The sequence below is a fragment of the Dipodomys ordii genome, unplaced genomic scaffold (genome assembly GCF_000151885.1).
Source record: "Dipodomys ordii isolate 6190 unplaced genomic scaffold, Dord_2.0 Scaffold101, whole genome shotgun sequence".
Taxonomy (NCBI): domain Eukaryota; kingdom Metazoa; phylum Chordata; class Mammalia; order Rodentia; family Heteromyidae; genus Dipodomys; species Dipodomys ordii.
The window spans coordinates 1,722,376-1,747,719 of record NW_012267317.1 but is presented as its reverse complement, the minus strand read 5'-3'; the positions used below and the strand labels follow the sequence as shown (position 1 = coordinate 1,747,719).

The 25,344-nt window shown below is 48.4% G+C and overlaps 1 protein-coding gene across 1 annotated transcript in view; it reads left to right on the top strand.

The window, feature by feature from the left end:
* Dpp6 (dipeptidyl-peptidase 6) overlaps positions 1-25,344 on the top strand; it is a 196,405-nt gene that overhangs the window by 8,692 nt on the left and 162,369 nt on the right. Inside the window, exon 3 of the mRNA XM_013027211.1 lies at positions 3,190-3,288. Coding sequence (XP_012882665.1) covers positions 3,190-3,288 — 99 coding nt within the window. The remainder of the gene's footprint in view (positions 1-3,189; positions 3,289-25,344) is intronic.

Sequence of the window (25,344 nt, the reverse complement as noted above, 5' to 3'; positions counted from 1 at the left end):
AGGCATGCAAGGCAAGCACTCTACCACTGAGCTACCTTATTACTCTCCAAAGTGGTTGGACAAGTTTACACTCCCACCAACAATGCAGTAGGGTTCCCTTTTGGTCACATCCCCTCCAGCATCTGTTGTTACTAGATTTATTGATCATAGCCATTCTAACTGAGGTGAGGTAGAACCTCAACATTGTCTTGATTTGCATTTCTTTTTTTTAATCAGTAAGTTTTTTTATTGTGAAAATACCATACAGAGGGGTTACAATTACATGAGCAAGTTAATGAGTACATTTCTTATCAAGCATTGTTGCCTCCTCCTTTGTTTCCCCTTCCATCCATGCCCTCCCATCTCCCCCCACCCCCCGCCCCGCATTTCTTTTATGGCTAGAGAAGTTGAGCATTTCTTCATGTGTCTATTGGCCATTCTTATTTCATCTTCAGAGAAGTCTCTCTTTAAGTCTTTAGCCCATTTATTAATCAGGCAGTTGTTTCTTGAGGATTTATTGTTGGGGGACTTAGTTTTTTGAGTTCTAAGTATATTTTGGATGTGAGAAAAGATGCAAACATAAAGGGAATCCAAATAGGGAAAGATGAAGTAAAACTCTCCCTCTTTGCAGATGATGTGATCTTGTATTTAAAGAACCCCATGGACTCCACTCCCAAGTTACTTGAGCTGATCAGAAACTTTGGCAAAGTAGCAGGGTATAAAATTAACCCTCAGAAATCAATGGCTTTCCTGTATGCCAATAATGAGAAGAGCGCAGCTGAAATTAGGAATGTAACCCTCTTTGTAATAGCCCCACAAAAAAATAAAATACTTAGGAGTTAACAAAAGAGATTAAGGACCTCTATGATGAAAACTTTAAAAACCTGAAAAAGGAAATTAAAGCAGAACTAAGCGAGTGGAAAAACCTCCCATGCTTCTGGATTGGGAGGATTAACATCATGAAAATGGTAATACTCCCACAGTGTGATACCTGTCAATATCTCAACCTCATTCTTCAAGGAAATAGAAGAAGCAATCCAAAAATTCATATGGAACAATAAAAGACCCCAAATAGCAAAAACAATCCTCAACAGAAAGAACAGTGCTGGAGGAATATCAATTCCAAATTTCAAACTCTACTACAAATCCATAGTAATCAAAACATCTTGGTACTGGCACAAGGACAGACCTGAGGACCAATGCAATAGGACTGAAGACCCAGAAATGAACCTACAGACCTATAGCCACCAAATCTTTGACCAGCGAGCTAAAGAAATAGAATGGAAGAAAGATAGACTCTTCAGTAAATGGTGCTGGCAAATTGGTAAAACACTTGTAGAAAACTAAAGCTAGATCCGTATATATCACCCTGTACCAGAATCAACTCTGAATGGATCAAAGACCTCGAAATAAAAGCAGACTCCATGAAAGCATTACAGGAAGGAATAGGAGAAACCCTAGGTCTCCTTGGCACAGGCTGAAATTTTCTTAATAGAGACCCAGAAGCACAACAAATCAAAGAAAGGTTGGACAAATGGGATGGCATGAATCTGCAGAGCTTCTGCAGGGCAAAGACGTAGCTCGCAAGATCAACAGAAAGCCCACAGACTGGGAGAAGATCTGCACTAGCCATACAAGAAGCATATTTGTTAATGGAACACATTTAGAAATTGAAAACAATAGCATAAAACTGACTTCATACCTTTTATTTCCAGAGCTTGTCTAAATGGTAGTTTTGCATTGTTTTTCTTATTAGACATATTGTTGCCTGAAAATGTGAGCTAGAATTATCTTTGAATAGTGGAGATTAAACAGACAAAACTTAAATGTCATCTACCTCACATTAGAACTTCATTAGCTCTAAAGAGCACTACCTAGTAATCTTTTTTGAATATTTTTATTATCTTTAAGTAGTTGTACAAAGGAGTTGTCATTCAACAAAGTAGTTTATGAACATAATGCATCTTGATCAATGCACCCCATTCAACCTCCTCACCCACCCCAGCCCACCCCTTCCCTAAAAGAAAAAACATTCAGTCATCTTTAAATTTCCCATTTGGCATCTGCTTTCTATGTGGAAATACCTCACGGTTTAAACCATGCCATTTCCCAACCTGGCTTTGGTGCCGGCCTCTGTGGCAATTAGGAAGAAGAGCTTGGCCTCGGTTAAGCATATTGTAGTTGTATAAACTAAACCTCGGAGGCCGAGCTGCCTAAAATCACATCTCATAATGAGGCTGCCTCAACTCGAGATTTCATGCACAGTAATTCCATTTGAGCAGCAAGAAATCAACCAATGCACAACTTCTGATGTTCCTGAGAAACGGTCATGTTGAGGTAGAGTCTCCAGGGTGACAGAAGAGTTTTGCTAGGTGGCGCCCAGTGTGCACGTCTCACGTCGGCTTTCTGGGCAGCCCTGGGTCTTTTCAAAGCAGACAGGTGGGTTTTGTGGCTCTGATGGAGATGACCTGTTCTGAGCGAGATCTGACACCCCAGCCTCTGACCTCTAGAAGTAGGATAAGAGCTTCTGCACTTTGAAGTTTTGCCCACGGAGCCATTATCTGAGCATCCTGGGGATGGAGACCGCCTCAGTGCCTTTGCGGTCCTGGGAGCGATGCCTCCCCTTAGACACGCATGTGGAGATGAGGCAGGGCGGCCCTGTAAGCCGAGGGTATGGACCTTGGGATGTCACCCTTTGTGAACAAGACACGGCCCAAAGATAGCCAGGAACAGATGATGCTTATGGAGAATAAACACCTACAAAGGGGTCTTTGAGCTCCCAGCCACCCCTGTGCACCCATAGTTGGTGGCACTGAATAAATGTCTGATGAAGGACCGCTTCCACAGGTTGCATTTTGGATACTGTGGGAGTGTGTGTATGTGTGTGTTTGCACACGCGCGTGCACGTGCCCCGACCATGCCCACTTTATTCATAAATCAGCCAGGATTTAATTAATGAGTAGCCTCCCTAGCTAAGCAGGGTGGCCTGTGGGTGGGCATGGGAGGGAACTGAGGCCATTGGAACCATGGCCTCCTCATTGCAGGTTCTGATCATTTTTTTCAGAAAGCAAGACCAGCTTCTGCTTACCCTCCATCCCTAGAATCGACGTTCGACCCTAGGCACTACTGCTGAGTGGCAACCAGCCTGCCTTTCCCAAGCTTCCTCTGCTGATGAATCAGAACATTCAACTATGTTTGTTTTTTTCCTAGCGGAAGATAATAGTCTGTCTCAAAAGAAGAAGGTCACCGTGGAAGATCTTTGCAGTGATGATTTTAAAATCCACGACCCGGAGGCAAAGTGGATAAGTGGTAAGTTCAGACAGCCTCCGTGCCCCCCCCCATTCCCCAGACCCCTCCCTCCTCGCTATGGCCCTATGGCCCGCCCGTGTCATGGCTTCTTTGGTGGTTTGTTCTCAGAGTTTCCACGGGCCAGGAGACTGTGGGGACGCTCAGAGCTCTTGCTGTGATATTATCCTGCGTGGTTCTTGTCGTAGAACCTGGTATTAAAGGCTCCTTGTTCTATGTGCTGCCACCCAAGCCTGGGGAGGCATCAGCTGCCTGAGAAATGGGTTCTGCCCAGGCCACCTCCTCCCGTGTCTCCTCCAGGAGCCATTATTTCCCACACAGACAGGAGCACGTTGCTAGGCAACAGCACCCTTGGCTCCCCCAGCCGCTGTGCCTTCTCCAGGGTTCTGAAGGGCTTCTCTGACAGCGCTGCTTCTCTGACAGCGGCCACAGGAGCCCCCCGGGCCCCCCCTCCTCTAGGGCACTGCTGAACACAGATGCTCAGACAGTCACCTCACCCTGGGGCACATCTAATGTCGCTGGTTCGGGATTTTTTTTTGTCTTAAATAGCAAAGCTAAATAGAATTAGAGGCCGGGAGAGGCAGTGTGCTCACCTCTTCTCATCCCCAGTGTGACGGCCCTCCCTCCCCTCGGCCCCCGAGGCATTTGGGGAAGGAAGATGCTGGCGCTGGCCGCCCTCCCCCTCTGCCAGTGTGGCCCTCATTATCTCTGCAGCTGTTGTTTACGGTCTGTCTTGGCATCTGTGGGATGCGCTTGAAGATGAGTCCTCAGGTCAGGAACACTTCCAGTATGATGCTTGAAGTCCAGTTCCAGCCCTGGCTTTTACAGCAAGTGAGGGGGCAGGTGGCTCTTCTGAGGTTGTGAAGCCAGTTAGCAGTGCGGTGGGGCTGGCCGCCTCTGGACTTGCACCACCACGTCCTGGCACGCCCATGCCCTCGCACGACCGCACCCTTGCATGGCCTCACCTGGACACTGTTCTGTGGGGTGACAGGAGAGCTTGAGATTTTGTTGTTGTTGTTGTCAAACTGCCTCTGAAACGTTTTTCATGCTTCACAGACTCTCAAAAATCAATTAACAATGACTTTGCCTTTGGTCTCTTACTTAGAACAGCAGCTTCTCTTTTGTCCTCTACTGTGTCTCTGATATTTCTGACCTTGGGTCATCTTATTTACAAATGAAGGCAGTAGATGAATCTTGGAGCAATGCATTTTCATACAACCTGGAGTTAGGGCTGGGAAGGTGGCTCAGTAGTAGAGTGCTTGCCTAGCATGCATGAAGTCCTGGGTTCCATTCCTCAGTTCCACATAAGCAGAAAAAGCTGGAAATGGCGCTGGAGCTCAAGTGGTAGAGTGCTAGCCTTGAGCAAAAGAAGCTCACAGACAGTGCCCAGGCCCTGAGTTCAAGACCCAGGACTGGTAAGAAAAGCCCAGAACTGGAGGTATATCCCCCATTTTCCTCCATAATTTCATTTGTCTGGGTCACATCCCTTCTTTGAGTCACATTTGCTAAGGGCTTATAACTTTTGTCTTTAAAAGGGTCAACGTTTTTTTTCCTTGTTTCTTTCTATAGATGTTTAGTTTCGATGGTATTGATTTTTGCCCCAATCTATAGTATTTCTTTCTGTCTGCTCGTTTTGGCTTTGTCTTGTTTCACTTTTCTAGAAGCTTGAGGCACATTATTAGGGTATTATTTTGAGGTCTCTCAGTTGTATTGATATGGACACTCACACAAATAAACTTTCCTCTTAGAACTGCCTTTGCTGTATCCAGTGGTTCTGGAAGGTTGTGTTCATTTTCATTGGTTTCGGGGAACTTTTACATCGCCCCTCTAATCCCTTCAGTGACTCACTCATAATTCAGCAGCATGTGTTTGGTCTCCTTGGGCTGGAATCTACCCTGTCATTTCCTTTGCTGTATGGAGCTTCCCTGAAAAATCAAAAGTAGATGTGTCCCACCACCCAGTGATATTATTCAAGCAGGGATCCAAAAGAACGTAAGTCAGGATATAATGGAGGTTCACGTATGCTCATGTTCACAGCAGTCTATTCACAAAGCCGAGCTCTGGGAAGAGTCCAGATGCCCTGAGAGAGATGAATGGATCCAGAGCTGTGGTGTATATACTGGAGTATCATTCAGTCATAAGAGAAATGAGATTATCTTACTTGCAGAGAGATGGATGGATCTGGAGACCATCATATTCTATATAAAGTAAGCCAAGTTCAGAAGAACAAAGTTTCATCTTTCCTCTCATGTGTGGATGCTAGACTTAAAATATAAACATATCAGGAACGCATATGGGAGTGCCTTTGTATGACTAAGCTGACTTGAGTGGTGGTGTGTGCGCGTCTGAGGTACTGCCACCAGCCTCTTTTGAGTAATTAACATGCGCTTCGACAAAGTGAGCCATAAGAAGTCGAAGCCTGTTTTGCCTGTAGAATAGGCCCATAGCTGCTCCAATGTCTCTCAAATATCACCAATTTAACCTGACCGTTTCCAAATCTGCATCCTCATTCCCTCCCCCACCAAACCACCGAACATGAAAACTCCTCCCCAGCTCCACATGCCAGCCCTGAGCAGCCCACCCCTTTTCCTCACGCTAACACCCCTAACTAGTAAATGTAGAAGCCACAAGCCTTGTGGTCACCGGTGTGAGCTGTAATGGGGAGGTTCATTCTAGAGAGGGTGGAAGGCACTTCATAGAGACTGCCTGCCTGTACCTACACAGAGCCCTCTCTTCGGTCCACGGTGAGCCACGCGTGGCTCACAGCCCCTGGGGATCATCCACCGCACAGCCCAGCTCTGGATGCTGAGACCTCTGAACCTGGCAAGGGTCCCGCACACCACCGCCGTCCACAGACGGCTTTGCTTTTGTAGAATTGCCTTTTGCAAAACAGGCTGAGTGGAACCAAGATTCGCTTCATGCCCTAGGCTTGGAGCAAGCCGAGGCCTCTCCCATCCTTCTGAGGACACACATGCACACACATACACACACACGCACGCACACACACACACATACACACACGTCTCCTCCCCATATCTCGTGGATGCAGGCCTGACACACACACACACACACACACACACACACACGTCTCCTCCCCATATCTCGTGGATGCAGGCCTGCCACACACACACACACACACACACACACACACACGTCTCCTCCCCATATCTCGTGGATGCAGGCCTGCCACACACACACACACACACACACGTCTCCTCCCCATATCTCGTGGATGCTGGCCTGCCCAGGGCTGACAGGCACAGTGATTCGCTTGCCTGCTGGCCCTCCCCCTGGGCTCGCTCCCTGGGCTCCTCCCTGAAGGTGACTCAAGTCTGGATGCAGCCACGTTCATCTGGCCGGCACGGCGCTCTCCCACTGTGTGTGCACTCATTTTCATGAGTCCCACGCTTGTGAGCGGAGAGCCCTCTGCGTCTCAGGACGCAAGGCTGGAGAGACTGTAAAATTGGAGGAAATCACTTCCTCTGAATATAGGAAAATGTCACTGGCGGGTTGATAGTGGAAAAGTATGTGTTTGAGGAGGTGAAATTGGAGTTGGAGCACAAGGCTGAAAGCATCTTGATTTCTTGAAGGTACTTCATGTTCTTTCATCATTATGAATAAAAAACAGATCCATTTTAGAAGTGGAGCTCGTGGAGCTCTGCCCAGGGGGAGCTCAGGTTCCAAGCGGCTCACGTTTCTCCACTGGTTTGCGGAGGTCACAGTTTTCATTCAGAATCATGAAGCCCTGGAAGGCAAGTGAGCAGTGATGACCCCCAGTGTCCTGGCGCCGCACCCCCGGGCCCCAGTGTCCCCCCGACATCCTGGCATCCCCTTGATCACTCCTGGCTTTGTGACACCAGCAGTGACACTGGGAAATGCCTAGGAGTTGCTGGCCAGAAGGGAGTCTCCACGACTCGGGGAGGGGACAGAGGCCGTGGGAGTGTCATGTCCAAACACGATGCAGAGCACACGTGGAAAGCACACCCTTGTGACTATCAGTGCTTCTAAGGAACACACAAAATCGGCTTGTGCACAGCTCTGATTTATTTTCTGTCTGTCTTAAGGGGGGAGAATATAGTCACAAAATTCAGTGCATATCCTACAAAACTAAAAAAGTTGAGGCAAAGGGCAGGTTAGGAGGAATGGGGGAGAATGATGGAGAACAATGACCAAGGTGCATTGTATTCACAAACTGCTTCATTGAGTGGCAACTCCGCTGTACAGCTACTGAAACGTAATTGTTCATTGAAAGCTTTAATTATTATAAAGGTGGTATACAGAGGAGTTACCATTTCATATGTCAGGTAATGAGTACATTTCTCTTTGGACAATGTTACCCCTTCCTTTGCTCCTTCCCAGTTTTCCCCCATCCCCCATTTTTTTCATCTAACTTTTTTCAGGAAAGACAAAGGTAGTCCTGGCGTAAGGAGCCAGTTTCGCTCCCCAGCACACACCTGATGTAGCCTCCAGCATTCCAGCACCCGAGCAAGAGCTACAACTATCATCTGCTATGCTCCCTGAGGTTTCTATTGGAGGATCTTTTCATTCTGACAGGAAAAATGCAAAGAACAGCTGCATTTGGACCACTGGTCATAATAGCAACCAGCAGCAAGTATTAGGAGTAATGTGGGTAGCTACATAAACACTTCAGTGTGACTGCATCCGTCTTCTCACTGAAAGTCAGAGGCATCTTTGGCTGCTCTTTAAAAGGAATAAGCTATAAACTGAAGAAAAGAGGCCACCTTTGCAAAGAGATCTGGAAGGTGGTAGAAACCCAGGCAGCCCTGCCTCAGGGTCCCTCCCTGGCTTCTTTCCCTCCCCACCTCTGACCCCCCGCTTCCTCTGTGAACCGTTACCTCCACCATGACCTCCATACCTGTCCAGAAAGGCCCTGTAGAACTCTACTGCCTCTATCTCTTCTCCTTTATAAAAGTGCTGTTACTCAATTTTTCTCTGCTTCAGAAATCTTCATTATTTTTGCTTGATCTAAATATATACATCCTCTCAATTTCCCAGGGTAGAATTAACTACCAGCCCTCCAGGCTGCAGGAAATCCTTCCAATGGCTCAGCCAGGTCCAGGCACCAGTGGCTCACATTGATCATCTTAGGTACTTGGGAGGCTGAAATCAGGAGGACCATGGTTGGAGGTTGGAGGCTAATCAGGACAGAAAAGTCAGAGAGACTCCATCTCAATGAAAAGCCAGGTGTGGTGTGGTATGCCTGCCATCCTAGCTGTGACACGAAGTGGAAAACCAGAATTGAGCACCCAGGCAGGAAGGTCCACCCTATGTTAAACATAGGCTGGGCAAACAACTCCGCTAGAGGTGTGGCACCATGGTAGAATGTCTATATAGCAAATTCAACATCCTGAATTCAAACCTAAGTACCGAACAAATTTACAAAACACATGCACACACAATCAGCTTGAGCAGAGCCTGGAATCTAGGTTCAGTCAGCCAAACCCGCGCCCCTCACTCCTGTGACAGCTGGAGCCACTATTCAGCCCAGCGACTGCCATTTGAATTCTTGGTGCCACCACCTTTCCTCCCTTCGGAGGACAGCCTGAGGGGCTGTACCCCAAATTAGAGCCTGGCGCTGAGCCCTGCTGCTAAGATTATTTAATTTGGCATCTGGGGACCTGAGTCTCAATAGCAAGAGATGAGCCAAAACTCTCCCAGCAAAGAGAGACACATGCTAATATTTTTGATTATTTTAGCTTTGACCAGTGTTGCTTCAGTGGGAAGGTATCTTTTCTTTTGGGGGGAGGCAGGCAGAGCGTACTGGATTTTGAACTGAGGGCTTTACACTTGCTAGGCGGGTGCTATACCACTTGAACCATGACTCCAGCCCTTTGTGCACTGGTTATTTCTGAACTAGGGTTATCACTTTTTGCCCAGGCTGGCCTCGACCTCAATCCTCTTACACTTCTGCTGCAGCTGGGGTGGCAAAGTCATACCAGCACGCTCGGCCATTCTGCTGAGATGGGGTCTCGCGGACGTAGCGTTGAGTCATGATCCGCCCAGACTCCTTGTCCCAGACCCGAGCCACCGCTGCCCAATGCTGAGCTGCCCTGGCCAGGATGGAGTCTGGTGGACATTTTGTGCCCATGCTGGCCTCCAACAGTGACTTCCTGGTCTCCACCCCCAAGTAGTTTAGGCTGTGGGCTCGAGGGCCCACAGCTCGAGTGACCACAGCTGGAGTGTTCACAGCTGGCTCTTGCAAGGAGCTTTCTCTGAGGGCTGCACAGGGATTTCTCTGAGCATCCTCATCTGCTGCCCGGCGCGGATGTGCGGGGCAGCCTGCAGGCGTGCCCCGCAGGCCCAGTGCTGCTTCAGGGAGGACGGTAGACAGGTCAGGTGACCTTCCTCCCAGCCAGGCTGCCATCTAACCACAGCAGAGCTCCAAGATTCCCAGCTCCGTTTGATTTTAGTTACACCGAGGGGAGTGTGAGGACCCGTGAGCATGTGCAGCAGTGCCTGGCCATGGGTGAGTTTCTCTGTGGCGCCCGCTGAGGGCTTGCTGCGGGCAAAGCCCACAGGAAGGCCCATTAATTAGACACTGCATCCTGCACCGCAGTGACCCACACGCCACACTTCCATTATCATTTATTGCCTCAATTAAATTATCCCACGTAGTTCTTAACCTGGCAACCTACTGGAGCCTCATTAATTACCATTGACACCCTCTCAAACACGGATCACCCTCTTAATTAATAAGAAAGAATCACTCCGCATCCCCACAACAGAGTGCTAGCCCCTGTGGCCCACCGTCCTTCTGCTGACTCCGCCCACCGTCTCGGTGCGTGTCTGACTGCACCCCTTCTCGCCCTGGACCAGGAGGCCAGAAGTGCATATTGCCCTCACAGGACGGAAGCTGCCACGTAATAAAGCCTCCATGTACCATAGTTGATCGGATTGCGTGTCTAGCTTGGGGGCAAATTGTGTTTCCGCAGAGAGACTCGGGTGAATGGAAGCTCCCGTTGGTGGCAGGCTGACGGGTTCTCTTCGTCACTGTGACTCTGGGTGCTTGAGGAAGCTTACGCACCTTTAGAGACTGGCCCAGTGGCTCCTGCTTATAACCCCCCTGCCGGGAGGCTGAGGAGGGCAGCTCATGGTACAAGGCCAGCCTGAGCAAAAAGGTTTGCAAGACTCCATCTTGACCAAAAGCTGGGTGCTGTGATGTATGCCTGTCGACCTAGCTTCATGGAGGTGCACATAGAGGGATCACAATCTAGGCAGGAAGTAAGAGCCTGTCTCAGAGAGATGCAGTGCACAGAATACCAGCTGTGTGGCTCAGCAGTGGCGTGCCTGCCCAGCAAGTTCAAAGCTCCCTGCTCAAGCCCTGTGATCACACACCAGGCAATAGTGACAAAGATGCATCTGACTCCATTTTCTTATTTGCACTGTTTTGACCTCACATGTGATGGTTTGCACAGCTGTTTGTCTCTCGGCTCATTGTCTTCTCTTCCCTGCCAGGCTCTGTTCTGAATAGTCAGGGTTTCTCCAACATCTCTTTCCTACATATCAGGGACCAAGCCCAGATTGCAGCCTCTCATGAGGTCCCACTCAACCCTTCTCACCCAGGAGCTGCCCCACAGTAGCGCACAGTACATGCCAGCTCTGCCCTCGCCAGGCACGGAGGGGAGCCCATTAGCCTTCTTGACCTCTCGGCTCCTTTCTTAGACAGTGCTGTCAAGGACGTGGGGCTGGGGAGAGAGAAGCCACATCTGAGGCTGAGAGGAGCAGAGTCTCCCGTGAGCACCCATACTCTGATGAGGGTCTTGGGGTAGGGAGGTTAAGGCACTGTCCCTGGCTCCCAGGCTGGTTTGCAGAGCTTGTCAGCCATGTTTTGGTTAACTGTCCCCTAAAATGCTAGCACTTGGTCTTCAGCCGTTGGCGCTATCCAGGTGGGAGCGAGTCACTGGAGGTTATAGCCGAGGAGAATAATCAGACTCTGACTATGCTGTGGCCATGAAGTGGTCAGTTTTGTTCTCTCCTGATGGGCTATGCCCCACGCTGCCCCTCCATACCAGACTCCAAACAGCCACGGGGCCAATCAGTGAGTCCTGGAACGGGAACCAGAATGAGCCTGTCTGTGAGCTGATTGTCTCATGGGTTTCTGGTGTTGCGGAGCTACCTGACACATGGTTCTGTTCAGCCTCCGTTCTGACTTACTCTGAAAACACCTCCCCCCCTCTCCCAGGCCTAAAGACTCGCCAAAGCCCGGGGAGAGCTTGGCTATGAAGCACGAAGACACAGACAAGTCATGGTGGGGCTGGACGTGGCAGGCACTGTCAGTGGGAGCACAAGGGAGCACAAGGCAGTGCTCCCCAGGGGTTCTTTCCCCCTTCTCAACTCTCAGGACCGCCAGCCTCTTACTGTCACCCAGGGCCTCATCCAAGGTGTCCAGCCAACTCTTGTCACATGTGGCTGTGGTCCTTCCCAGGCCTGTCCTGCGGGCCCTGGCGGCAGTGTTGGGTGAGGATTGCCTCCGCCCCAGTCCTCCATGGCTTCCTGAGGCCCCAGTGGGCAGCTACAGCGGCCGTGAGCTTTGCTGTTCCACAGGTGCTATTTGCTTATTTCTGCTATTTGGTTCATTTTTATGTTCGCTCCTGAGCCAAATCCAAATACCACTGAGGGCCGGGAAGGTGGCTCGGTGGTAGAGTGCTTGCCTTGCATGCACGAGGCCCTGGGTTCGATTCCTCAGCACCACATAAGCAAGAAAAAAAAAAAACCAAATACCACTGAGCACCGACTACTGTCCTCCATGCAGCTGCGATATGCAGATGGACACACACACCTGCATGAACACTGCTGCCTGTAACTTCTTGGAGGACTTCAAAGGGTTTGGTAGTAGATTTCCCGTGACTCTGTCCTTGCTTAGCGGTGATGAGTTCGTCGTCAGCTGGGAATTGTGAGCCAGGTCTGTGGGCCTCCCCATTGGCCTCCTGGCACTGGGCACTGGGGACGCAGCCCATGCAGGGAGAGCTGGAGATCCGAATGACCCGCCACACCTCATTTCTGCACGTGTGCCTGTGTTCACAGGGGTCTGGCTGCCCCTGTAGATCTCTGAGGCATGTCTGTCGATGGTGCCCAGGAGAGGGCTGTGCCCAGCTGGGAGAACAAGCTTTGGGGGCTGAGATCCGAGGGGCGAATGGCCACGTAACACAGAGCCGGCCACTCATGGGATGTGCACTTGCCTAACTTCCTTCCTGCCGGTGACGTCACACTGCAAAATAGCATTTCATTGAACATAAAGTACCAGTGTGTGTGCTCCAACAAAATTGTTGGCTTTCAAGACTTAATGTGGGGTTGAGATCACTCAAGGAGTGAGGTCAAACGCAGAACAAGTGGACGGAAAACAAAATTAGAGCCTACTAATTGACACGGATGGGCCTGAGGGCTCGCCGCCACAATCTCGCTCCCTGGGGCCCAATTTTGATACTGTTAAAAGCTCTGCTTCCTGATTGCTCAGATCCCCAGACGGGTCTCCAAGAAGCTGTCAAGTGCCTGAGGAAAGATGGTGCGTGGTCGGGGGCTGAAGGGGTGTCCGTCCCCTCTCGGTTCTCCAGGGAGGCGTCACGCTTCTGCTGTCATCGCCTTCCTCCTCCGCCGGGGCCACCGCTGCTCCACAATCGTCCCCTCTCCCTGTGGTCCCCCGCTGGCCTCTGCCTGGTGTGTGTGCCTGACGGATGGAGCACAGCACAGGGCACAGAGGCACGGCCCTTGCCTGACTTCTCAGATCAGTTGCATTTTAAACAGCACCTGGGGGTGAGGCATGCCCGGGGGAAGGTGGGGGATGCATGTTTGGGACCCCCAGAAAGAAGTTGCTAACTTCCTCATGAGCCCAAGCCGTCAGCCTTGAGTGTGTCGAGTTCCACGGCTCCCCTCAGACAGGAACTCCATCCACGTGAGGACGCCAACCCCAGGGACCCAAGGCCCCGTCACCACGTCCTCACCTGAGACGCGATCCTCTTCAGACCCAGCCGTGTGAAGCTGCGCAAGCAGGGAACGTGATGTGCCCAGAGCCTCTCCCATCGACTTGGGCAGTGTTACTAAGGACCTCCCAGAGCCTCGGAACTACGATCTGTTAGATGACTTGGGATCTTGAAGACACAGCCCCATCTGAGTAGACAACACAAGGCATATTCTAAAAAGCACCATAACTAGAGTGTTAGACCTCAGGCCCAAACGCCATGAGTTCCAGGAGTTCCAGCCACTTGTCTACCCCTCTCCCTCCCCCTTCCCCCTCCCCCTCCCTCCCCCAGCCATGCTAAACAGAGACAGAGGCAGAATGATCACAGGGGGTGAGCCTCCCGAGGGAAGACGGCACTTCAGAACATCTTTGGAATACAGACAGAGACCTTGGGACGGGGCAGTGATACCCACAGCGGTCACACAGCCTCACTCCAGTGTGGCCTGCTTGACCATCATCTCCACCCTGTCTCTGGAGGCGCTCCGCAGGAGGTGGTACAGCTTCTTCCTTGGAGCAAAGCAGGAGTAAGTCTCCTGGGCTGGGCACTGTCCTGTGCTGTTGGCCGTTCTCTTCCTTTGTGGCCGTATCTCCTCTCCACGGGGTAAGAACACTTCACCTGTCTGAGAGGGCGGTCTGCCTCTAGTCACAGGATGCTTGCTGAGATCCTGTCATTTACTAGAGCCCAACAGGAACAGCACAGTGACCGCAGAGATGACGGCTATGCTGAACAGACGCAGGGGGAATGGCCCGGATGCAAGGGCAGATGGGAAAGTGGGGGCTGGTGCACAAAGAGAGGCCTCGAAGGAAATTTTATTTATATTGATTTGAATAATTGAGGCTTAATGGTCCGTAATTTCACTTAAAGATGTGGACAGCAGAAATAAAACGTTTGGGTTTGCTTTGCTCTGAAATGGAATTGTATTTTTGCCTAACTTGTGAACGCGTAGAGAGATAGAATAGGGGCCATATGGTAACTGTCCCCTTCCGTGCAGGAAAATGTGAGGTGAACATGCTCTCTAGGGCTTACTCACGTGGAGCTGCTTGCTGTTTGGCTTTCTTAAAGTGTGTGATGAGTTCTAACTTCAGAAAGAGTTCAGGAGCAGAGCATGCATCTCTGGAATTGCAAACAGGCCTTGCTGTAAATCCCAAACCTCTGTGTATAGATGCAAGCAGGAGTGGTGCTTTGGGGGTTTTTGTTGTCGTTGTTGTTTTGCTTTCTTTTGTTGTTGTACCAAGATTGAAGAGACCAGGATTTTGTGGCTGGTAGGGAAGTCTGGAGAGTGAACCTTGGGTCTTGCGAATGCTTGTCAAGTGCTCTGATCTCTGAAACACACCCCAGCCCTTCTGTTTCTATTTTCTTTTTGGAATACAATCTCGTAGCTCTCTTTATCCAGTTTGTCCTCGAATTTGTGCTGCCCCTCCTTTTTCTGCAGAGTATGTGGGGTTCTAGCCATGCAGCACCATGCCCAACTTGCTTTTGTTTTGTTTTGTTTTTTTGTCAGTCGTGGGGCCTGAACTCTGGGCCTGGGCGCTGTCCCTCAGCTCTTCAGCTCAAGGCTAGTGCTCTACCACTTGAACCACAGCGCCACTTCTGGCTTTTTTCTTTTTGTTTTTATGTGGTGCTGAGGAATTGAATCCAGGGCCTCATGCATGCAAGGCAAGCGCTCTACCACTGAGCCACCTTCCCAGCCCTTGCTTTTGTTTTTATGTGAGAGCAATTCAATTGTGGCCCTGCAAAACCTAGGGCCATTTTGTAGATGGTTTCCAAGATAATGGCTTGTCCAGAGAATTCTAGAATATGGGATAGCTGGGATCATGGGGATTATCTGACAGTCAGTGTCCCTGTGTTGCTCTGGTGGGAAGAACGTGAGGGCCGGGGGATGCTGGCTCTAATTCGTCCTTGATAAAAGACACGCATCATCTGCAGGCTTCAGCATTTCCCTCTGAGCGGCAAAGCTCACTCAGGCATGTTACACAAACGGTCGGGCCCACCAGGGACTCACACCCAGGAAGGGCTCCCTGAGCCAGAGAGGTAATCAAAATTCCTTTCTTCTTACATTTCAGGTACGACTTCAGATGCATACACTTCATGATAAATTTCCCCAGAAAATCAGAGAATCTTTGCTTATTCCAAATTCCAGATTACTGACTTTATGGATGCCATGTGAACCAGCCCTTCTGAGGCGGGAAGTGTCACGGTCTCTCCCTGATGGCCAGGGGGTTTGTTCTCCCCTTTGCCTTGCCTACCCCGGTCTGTCCATTCTCCACTTATTCAGTAGCTAGAAAAACAGTACTGAGATGATAAGATAGCATCCTTGCCCTTTGACCCTGGCAGCCTGGGGAGTGATTCCAATGGACCTTGAGTGATGCGGTGAAGCATGCATGCACCCGGGACACAGTGGAGGGAGAGCACGGGGAAAGGGCAGCCTGTCCGCACCCTGAACCTCAGGGAGCCCATGGAGGTGGTACCTGGGTCACAGTGACATCAGGATGTAGCCAGGACTTTGCCAAGCAGAAATGGCAGCCTAGGAGGCAGGAAGAGATTCTTTGTCTTTGTCTTTTGTTGTTGTTGTGTTAATAGTGGAAGCACACAGGACAGGTAAAGAAACTGCTTAGCATTTGGACTGGCTGATGAGTAGAATATTTGGGAGAATGGAGGGGAAGAGGCCTGAGTGTGGCTGGGTCAGACCCCAGGCCCCTTCTCAGCACACTCTTCCTCTGCGGGGCTGAAAGCCGCCCTCTCTTTTCTTGTGTGATGAGGGTAGAAGGCAGTTAAGGGCTGGGTAGGGACACGTGTGTGTGTGTGTGTGTGTGTGTGCTTCACATGGTAGAGGTCTCAGAACACAATGGAAGAATAGAACGGTGTGTGCCAGGCCCGTCTTCTGGTATGCTGGTGGTCCAGTGAGAGACAGAATCCACACACAAACAATCGCACCCTGCCTGGCAGGACCGTCAGGAGGGAAGATCCACCAAGTGTGCGCACAGCAGGGCAGAGTACAAGGTGAATAGCGGTGTGGAGGCACCCCTCTCCTCCACCAGAATCCGCACAGAGATGCCCAAGCAAGAACACAGTGTAGTCGTGACTTACAGGCACACGAGCATCTCCTGGGAACGGATGATTTTACAAATCCAGTATATCTTATGCTTTAGTGAGATACCCACGATCTTCTCTGGATATATTTCTTTGCCCTCTCAGCTAAACACTGGTGAACACAACCTATTTCACAGTGATAAATATAATCCTTTTTCTCAGAATCTGAGCCTGCAGATCTTTGGATCTACCAGGGACCCAATTCATCTTTGAAAAACAGAATGAAGATGTTAGGAGATTAAAGCGGTGAGGATTCATTTAACTATAAGTAACTTGACCCAAAAGAAGGCCACAGGAGCCCAGAGATTTAAGGGGTTTGCTTTGGAAAACGTCACATGACCAAGGATCATGAATTTGTCCCACAACTCCCAGCATTCCCTGGAGGGGGCGCTGTTCAGTGGTGACCGTCCCCTGGGTGGAGAGGATGGAATGGACATAGGCTGGCATCACACCCTCTCCCCTATTTCAACTTTTTTTTTTTTTTGAGACAGGGTCTCAGTATGTAGCCTGAACTTGCTGTGTGGCCCTGTAACCCTGCTCAGCCACTCAGGGCCAGGATTGCGGCATGCACCACAACATTCCCAGACTTTTTAATATTTTTATAGAAATGAATTTTTTTTCGAAAAATAAGAGATTAGTTGCGCAAATCCCTGGGAACTGCACCCGAGCTACAAGTTGCAGTCTGTCCTTGCTCCCCGTTTGTAATGGAACCTCCCCTACCCAATGATTTTTGAACACACACACACACACATGGGTCATTTAATCTTCCGTGAGTGTGAGGATGGAGCCCGGAGCCCACCCAAGGCTGGTGATTTGCTGGAAGGATTCACAGGATTAGGCCTTCCCTGCAGTCAAGTTTTGAGCAAAATTATGAAAGGAGAAAGACACGCAGGGCAGGGAGTCACGGGGAGAGCCAGGAAATCCACGGCAGGCCCCCACAGCCCTCCCTCCCCTCTCCTGGCGGAGCCGTGCGAGACCCACTTGGGTCACCTAGTGAGCTATAGAGCGCAGTGACATAATGACCCGAGGCTAAACCACCAGGGACCCGATGGCACAGAATTTTCCATGGCTGGTCCCTGGCAGGCATCCTGTGCCCTGGAGGGGCCAGTGTGCCACCCACAGAGAGGGAAACAACTGGGCAGCGTTAGCCGTGCCATGCAGATAGTTCAGGCACAGAGAGCTGCGCACATCCAACGGGATGAACTTGTCCTGGAATTGGTGTGGTATTTGCACAGCTGGGTGAACATGCGAAAAGTGACCATCAGGTCTGCTGTCAATGGCTGTAACAGTGGCTTTTGTTATGCAAATTTTATCTAAAAAGTACGTCTTACCCAGAAGCATTTCTATACGGAAGAATTATGATGTGGGGAGGTAGGTCAGCAAACAGATGGACAGATATGTAGATAGATGGACGGACGGACAGATGGATGGATGGTGGATGGATGGACAGATGGGCAGATAGATACCACCTGTGAGCTGATTGAGGGGAATTGCATTATATCGAATGCCAGGTCTTACGGAGACCGTGTTCTCTCCCGTACTGCATAGGAAGGCGGCCTGGGGCAGCCTTACGAGGGAAAGCTGAACTTCCTGCACTTGCTGTCCACAGCGGAGTAGGAGCCACTGGGAGCAAAGGAATGGAGCACAGTGAACCACAGGCCCTGGAGCACTCTTAGCAGATGGTTGAACTCTGAGTCACAAACCTCCTTGTCTGTATTCAGGAAACGTGTGCTTGTCTGCTCAGGCCTCTGTGGTCCACAGCAGGTAGCCACCAGGGTAGATGGCCGTGGGAGGGACTCCAAGAGTCCTGCTTCCTCTGCATCCTTGAGCAGGGGGCTCATGGAGAGTCCAGTCCTGAAGGAAGGCCTCTTGGCAGCCCCGGTCATAGAATGGGAATCTCTCAGCCAGGAAAGCACATTTGAGGCACGTCTTGGTGCACATTTGTCCTCATCTTTTTTTAATCCATCTACTCAGCAAATACACATTGGCATCTTCTACCTGGCAGCCAGGTGACTCCTTCCAAAACAGAAAGGGCACCCACTGTGAAGTCAGTCAGCAGGTGAGGCCCACCTCTGGGCTCTGACCTGACTGCCTGAGGCAGGCAGATCTTTAAGAAGATAAAATTATCTCTGCTTTCGAAAATGATCAGCTCATGCTCACTAATTTTTTTTATTAGCTTTAAGTAGTTGTGCAAAAGAGTTGCCACTTAACAAAGCAGTTCATGAATAGAACATCCCGATCAATGTCACCCCTTTCAACATGATCATGCATCCCTCCCTCCCCACCCCTCTCCCTCACTCTTCTTAATTTTGTAGGACATACACTGGAATCTTGTCTGTGTTTCCCCCTCTTCTCTTCGTTTGATTGCCCCTTCCCCTTTGATCCAGTCCCATACCTTTCACATACCCTTGCCTCCTGTTTATTTTTTTGAACTTTGACTTTGCCTTCTAAAGCATTACACTGTCTGAGTTCTCCCTTGAAAGGAACATATTTCAGTGGATACATTTGTACACACCTGCATATCACCCAACATATTTACTTACAAGTTTGTAAGCTAGATCTAGCTTCCACAGACAAGGGAGGACACACATCCTTTGTCTCTCTGTGCCTGACCTATTCACTTAACAGGAAGTTTTCCAAGTCTTTCCATTTCTTCACAAATAGCACAATGTCATCCTTTATGAGCATAAGTAGAATTCCATTGTGTAGTATATGTACCACATTTTCCTGATCCATTCATCCATCCACTGAGGGGCATCTGGGCTGATTCCATATCTTAGCTATGGTGAATAATGCTGCAATGAACATGGTTGTGCTGGTGGCTTTACTGGTTTGTGATCATGTGGGTAAATGCCCAGGAGTGGAATTGCTGGGTCATAGGGGAGCTCTTTGTTTAATGTTTCGATCAACCTCCACACTGTTTTCCAGAGTGGGAGTTCACACTCCCACCACAATGCAGTAGCATAGCATACCCTTTTGGCCACAATCTTGCTAGCATCTGTTATTGTTAGTTTTCTCAATAATGGCCATTCTAACGGGGGTGAGGTGGAATCTCAATGTGGTTTAGATTTATGTCACTTTTATGGCCAGAGATGTTGAGCATTTCTTCATGTGAATGGTTGTTCTTTTCTTCCCTCTTTCCCCTCTTCCTCCTTCTCCTCCTCTTCCTTTTCCTTCTCCTCCTCCTCTTCCTCCTTCTTTTTTCTTCATTCTACTTCTTGCATTAATTGGGTTGCTGGTGTTTTGAGGGTTTAATTTTTTGAGTTCTCTGAATATTCTGGTTTCTCAGCGTCTTCCCTCAGGCTAGAGCATTTGATGAAACAGTGCCTTCTGGTGGCAGAGAATGTGCGCAACAATTACAGCAGCCATGCTATCTGTAGCTTGTATAGAGAATTGATTGTGAGGCCTGCATTTAAAGAGACACATAATTTTTCCCAAGTCTTTCCATTTCCTAACAAATGGGGCAATGTCCATTCTTCCTGATGGAGTAAGCCAGGAAAAATAGGTCCCAAGGTTTCCTTATTTGTAACAACTAGTATATGTCTGAGTCAAGCAGAAAAGGTCACATAATGTCATGATAGGGAAATGAACCCTAAGATATGTACTCAAATGTTTTTTCTTTCATTCGATTGTTTCTAACATATTTATAAGATTATTTCTTTGTTACTTTGTATGTCCTTCCCCCATGGTATAACCCCTGCTTTCACTGTATATGATGTTGGTATAATTTGTGGAGTGGAAGAGAAAAAACAAATAGTTAAAACAGGGATACATTGCAACAGTAGATGTCGTTATGTTGAAAACAAACTTTACAACTTTGGTGGGGGGGGGAGGATTCAGTGGGAGGATTCTGTGGGAGGTGGCGGGGGGGGGGGGGGGGGGATGGGAAGGGATGGGAAGGGGAAACAAAGGAAGAGGCTACAATGCTTGATAAGAAAGGTACTCATTATCTTGCCCATGTAATTGTAACCCCGCTGTACGGTATTTTCACAATAAAAAAAGACATAACTTTTCTGAGGATGTATGTGTCGTATCAATGTAACAAACAAGCATGAGGACAGATACAATCCACCTTGTTAATTGGGCTTAGGATTTCTGTACCACTGACCTATTAGTTCATTTATTAATACATAATGTTACCCTGGATGTAAATTTATCTACCTGTCATTTATAATGACTTTAGCAATGTGGTGTTGTCATTTGAACAAGAGCACTGCTTTGTAACAAAGCCAAGAGCCTCAATGATTATTTTTACTCATGGTCTGCAGAGACGTGAGCACAGAGCCTGGCAAGACAGGATCAATGTACAGGACCTCGTTTTCACAAACAGTGACACCTGCCCCATCCTTGTAGTGGATCATTACAAGCCAGAAGCTCACACCTATGTGTCTCAGAGCATGAGTTTAAAAACTGCCTCTGTGTACACTTTTTCTTAACTAAAAACATCCAAGATTGTCTTAAAATTTTAGATTACTTTTAGTGAAAAAGAGTGCCTGGAAAATATACACTACCATTGGTATGTTCCTTCTGTTGTGAAGCTCTGTCCAAATGAGGTGCTTCAGAAACTTGTGGTTTGTGCACCAAGCCCTCAGTCTCCTATCACCTAGCACACGCATGCCCAGCATTAAGTCCTCAGTCTCTGATCACCTAGCACATACATGCCCAGCACTAAGCCCTCAGTCTCTGATCACCTAGCACATGCATGTCCAGCACCAAGCCCTCAGTCTCCTATCACCTAGCACACGCATGTCCAGCACTAAGCCATCAGTCTCCTATCACCTAGCACACGCATGTCCAGCACTAAGCCCTCAGTCTCCCCCCACCTAGCACACACATGTCCAGCACTAAGTCCTCAGTCTCCTATCACCTAGCACACGCATGTCCAGCACTAAGTCCTCAGTCTCCTATCACCTAGCACACGCATGTCCAGCACTAAGTCCTCAGTCTCCTATCACCTAGCACACGCATGTCCAGCACTAAGTCCTCAGTCTCCTATCACCTAGCACACGCATGTCCAGCACTAAGCCCTCAGTCTCCTATCACTTAGCACACGCATGTCCAGCACTAAGTCCTCAGTCTCCTATCACCTAGCACACACATGTCCAGCACTAAGTCCTCAGTCTCCTATCACCTAGCACACACATGTCCAGCACTAAGCCCTCAGTCTCCTATCACCTAGCACATGCATGTCCAGCACTAAGCCCTCAGTCTTCTATCACCTAGCACACACATGTCAGCACTAAGTCCTCAGTCTCCTATCACCTAGCACACATATGTCCAGCACTAAGCCATCAGTCTCCTATCACCTAGTACACATATGCCCAGCACTAAGCCATGTCTCCTATCACCTAGCACACACATGCCCAGCATTAAGTCCTCAGTCTCTGATCACCTAGCACACACATGTCCAGCACTAAGCCCTCAGTCTCCCCCCACCTAGCACACGCATGTCCAGCACTAAGCCCTCAGTCTCCTATCACCTTGCACATGCATGTCCAGCACTGAGCCCTCAGTCTCCTATCACCTAGCACACACATGTCCAGCACCAAGCCCTCAGTCTCTGATCACCTAGCACACGCATGTCCAGCACTAAGCCTTCAGTCTTCTATCACCTAGCACACGCATGTCCAGCACTAAGCCTTCAGTCTCCTATCACCTAGCACACACATGTCCAGCACTGAGCCCTCAGTCTCCCCCACCTAGCACATGCATATCCAGTACTAAGCCATCAGTCTCCCCCCACCTAGCACATGCAGGTCTAGCACTGAGCCCTCAGTCTCCTATCACCTAGCACATACACGTCCAGCACTGAGCCCTCAGTCCCTCCCCCCAGTACATACATTTCTGGGCCTTGCAGTGGACGTTGAAATAGAGTTTGTAGATTGGGAGAATGTTTGGAGTTTTCACTGAGAATGAGCAGTCTGGGTTGTAACTGGAGAACTGGGTGATGTCCTCTTGGCTGGTGTGGTGTGTTCTTGTCACCCTGTCCTGGGTGGTGATATTTCAAGAGGCTGAACGCGGTATCATCGTGAGGGATGGCAACTCTGACCATGGACCTACGGCTGGGCAGCTGTTTGGGCACTAGCAGGCCCTGACGGTCCTTTGCCGGAATCGATTCTGGACGTTATTTTTAAGAAAGCTTTAGTTTAGAATCAATTTATTGTATTCTACAGTTGTAAAGGTGCAATGAGTGCTGGAATGCCTGTACTCAGCAGCTCTGTTGTTATGGCCTTACATTAACATGATACCTTTGCCACAACCGATGAACCAGTAGTTTGGTGGTGCCCACCGCCACACCGGACTCTGTCCAGAAGGGCCGGCTGCTGGTGTCATCGTCCACATAAGCTCCTCTTGCAGTGAGCCCTTCTCAGCCATTTCAGTCAGGGTAATGTGTTACATGAATTGCTTGCCTATGTCCGGCCAACCTTGCATTGTACTTTCCTGTGTGTATAATTAACATACTAAGGTAGTTTTTACAGCCATGTTCAGAGATTTTGGTCTGGGCGTTTTTGTTTTTTTAATGTGTTTGTCTTTAGCCAGGCACTAGCAGCTCACTCCTGTAATCTTAGCTATGCAGGAGACATATCTGAGGATCACGGTTCAAAGCCACCTGAGGCAGGAACTCTAAACTGGAAGTGGAGCTGTGGCTTAAGTGGTAGATCACTATCCTCGAGCAAAAAGAAAAAAAAAATAACAAACTCAGGTATAACACCCAGATCCTGAGTTCAAGTTCCAGGACCAGCACAGAAATTATCAAGATTCTGCTATTGTGGTGCACCAGAGGATATTCCTCCTTGTCTTGGATGCCTTGCTATGTTGGCAGTTTGTTTGGTAGAGTTTGGAAGAGAAGCCAGCTGGCCCAGGCTTTCCTAGAGGGCGAGGTTTATGTACTAATTCTGTTGTTTTACTTGTTAGAGGGACCTCAGATTTCCTATTTCTTTTTGCGTCAATCTCAGTAGTTTGAGACTTCTCATACTTTTCTGTTTCACTTAGATGATTGGATGTGTGGACATAAAGCTCTTCATGTCCTCCCTGGCAGGCCATTCTTATGCTTGTATACTAAGGAGGAATGCCACATTCTTCATTTCTAAATTTACTGATTCACATCTTTTTTCCTATAGGTTTAGCTAGAAGTTTGAGAATCTGATCTTTTCTGAGAACTTTTTTTATTTTATTGAGTTTTTCCCCATTATTTTCTTGTTCTTTATCAATTTTCATCTTCATCTTTAGTATGCCCTTCCTTCTCCTCCTCAAGTTTTGTTTGTACTTATTTTGCTATTGGAAATTAAAGTTAATGGTTTGAGGTTTTTCTTCTTTAATATTAATATTAGTATCTGAGCCATTAATTTCCCCCACAGTTTACTTTAGTTACAACTTATATGTTTTATTCTACCCATTTCAAAATATTCCCTAATTTCACTTGTGATTTCCACTTTGACCCCTTTGTCACAACCAACAAGGCATTTAATTTCCAACAGTCTGTGTTTCCCTTGTTCCTGTGTAATTGATTTCCATTGTTATTGCAGTGGAACATACTTGACCTGAGAGTGTCCTTTTCGAGTTTACTGAGCCTGTTACATGGCCTAGAATATCCTCTACCCTTGAGGATGTTCTGTGTACATTTGAAAAGAATGTGTATTTCTCCAGTTTTGTATGGAATGGTCTAAAGACTTATTTGTCCATTTGTTTTGCAGTGTTGCTTATATCATTCATTTCCATCCATTGTCCATCCCTTAGTGTTCTATTAAGTAATGAAAGCCAGTCAACATCTCTAATGAACATACTTAGATTGCTGTTGTTTTATCCCTCTAGTTCTTTCAGTGTTTGCTTCATGTATTTGGGGACACTCTTGTTTAGTGCATATGTGATTGCACATCTTGACACACTGAACCCCTAATTTCATGTCAAATGTCTCACTTTACCTCTAATATTTTTGGCTTAAATGTTATTTCACCTGGTATATTATTTTAGCCAGCCTAGCTCTATTTCAGTTACTATTTGCATTTGTAACTGTTATTTGAAGTGTGTTGCGTGTAGACCGTGTATAACTGTATGACATGTTTGTTTTCCAACATCAATTTATAGCTAATGAGATTATCAACAGCGGTATGTCTACCATTTTGCTATTGGCTTTTTATATTTCTAATGTGCTTTTGCCCTCCTATTTTTCCATTCTACTCTAAATGATTTCCGTCTCTTCATTGATGATATTCTCTATATGGGTGAGACCTGGTTCTTATGCATTTCAATACTCCTAGATATTGATTCCTTAATTTTTTCTAATATATTTATAACAGCTAATACCCTTGATGACAGTTAAGGGAAATAATTTTTAAAAATAAGAGCTGGGGCATGCATGTGGGCAATGGAGGTACCAGGGAGAGAGAAGGGTAGAGGGACAGAAAAAAAGTACTCGACAAATCATGGCTAGAAATGGAATGAAAAATATCCCTCGGTAGACAGCAGTTGCTCTGAGAGCATCAGACAAAAGGAGCACAAAGGCGCCCCATTTAAAGCGCATCACATTCGAGACAGTCGAAAACCAGAGGTGACTGGCAAAGGGAAAGACAGAGAGATGCCTGCGAGAAGCCCTCCTGCGGGAAGAGCCATGCGCGGACCACGCGGCTCCTCGGGGCACGCAGCAGACAGAGAGGGTGGGACCGACACTCTGAATGCGAACAGGAAAAACAGGAAACACAGCCCGAAAATAGATATCCAGAGAATCAATCCTTCATGAATAAGAATTGAATCAGGACGTTTCAGTAAGACAGAGAATCCCAAACGCCTTGCCAGCCCAGATCCTGGCAAACTTCCTCTGGCAGTAAGAGAAGGGTCATCCGTGGAGACCAAGACCCCCATACCACTCAGGGCGCGTCAGAAATGGGGGCTGCGCAGGGGCCTCAGGCATCTTGCTTTTTGACATTTTCACCTTAGCTTCCCACTGCAGACAGTCTGGCTGGCGTTGTCTCGTGCACGCCGGCCCAGCAGCGTG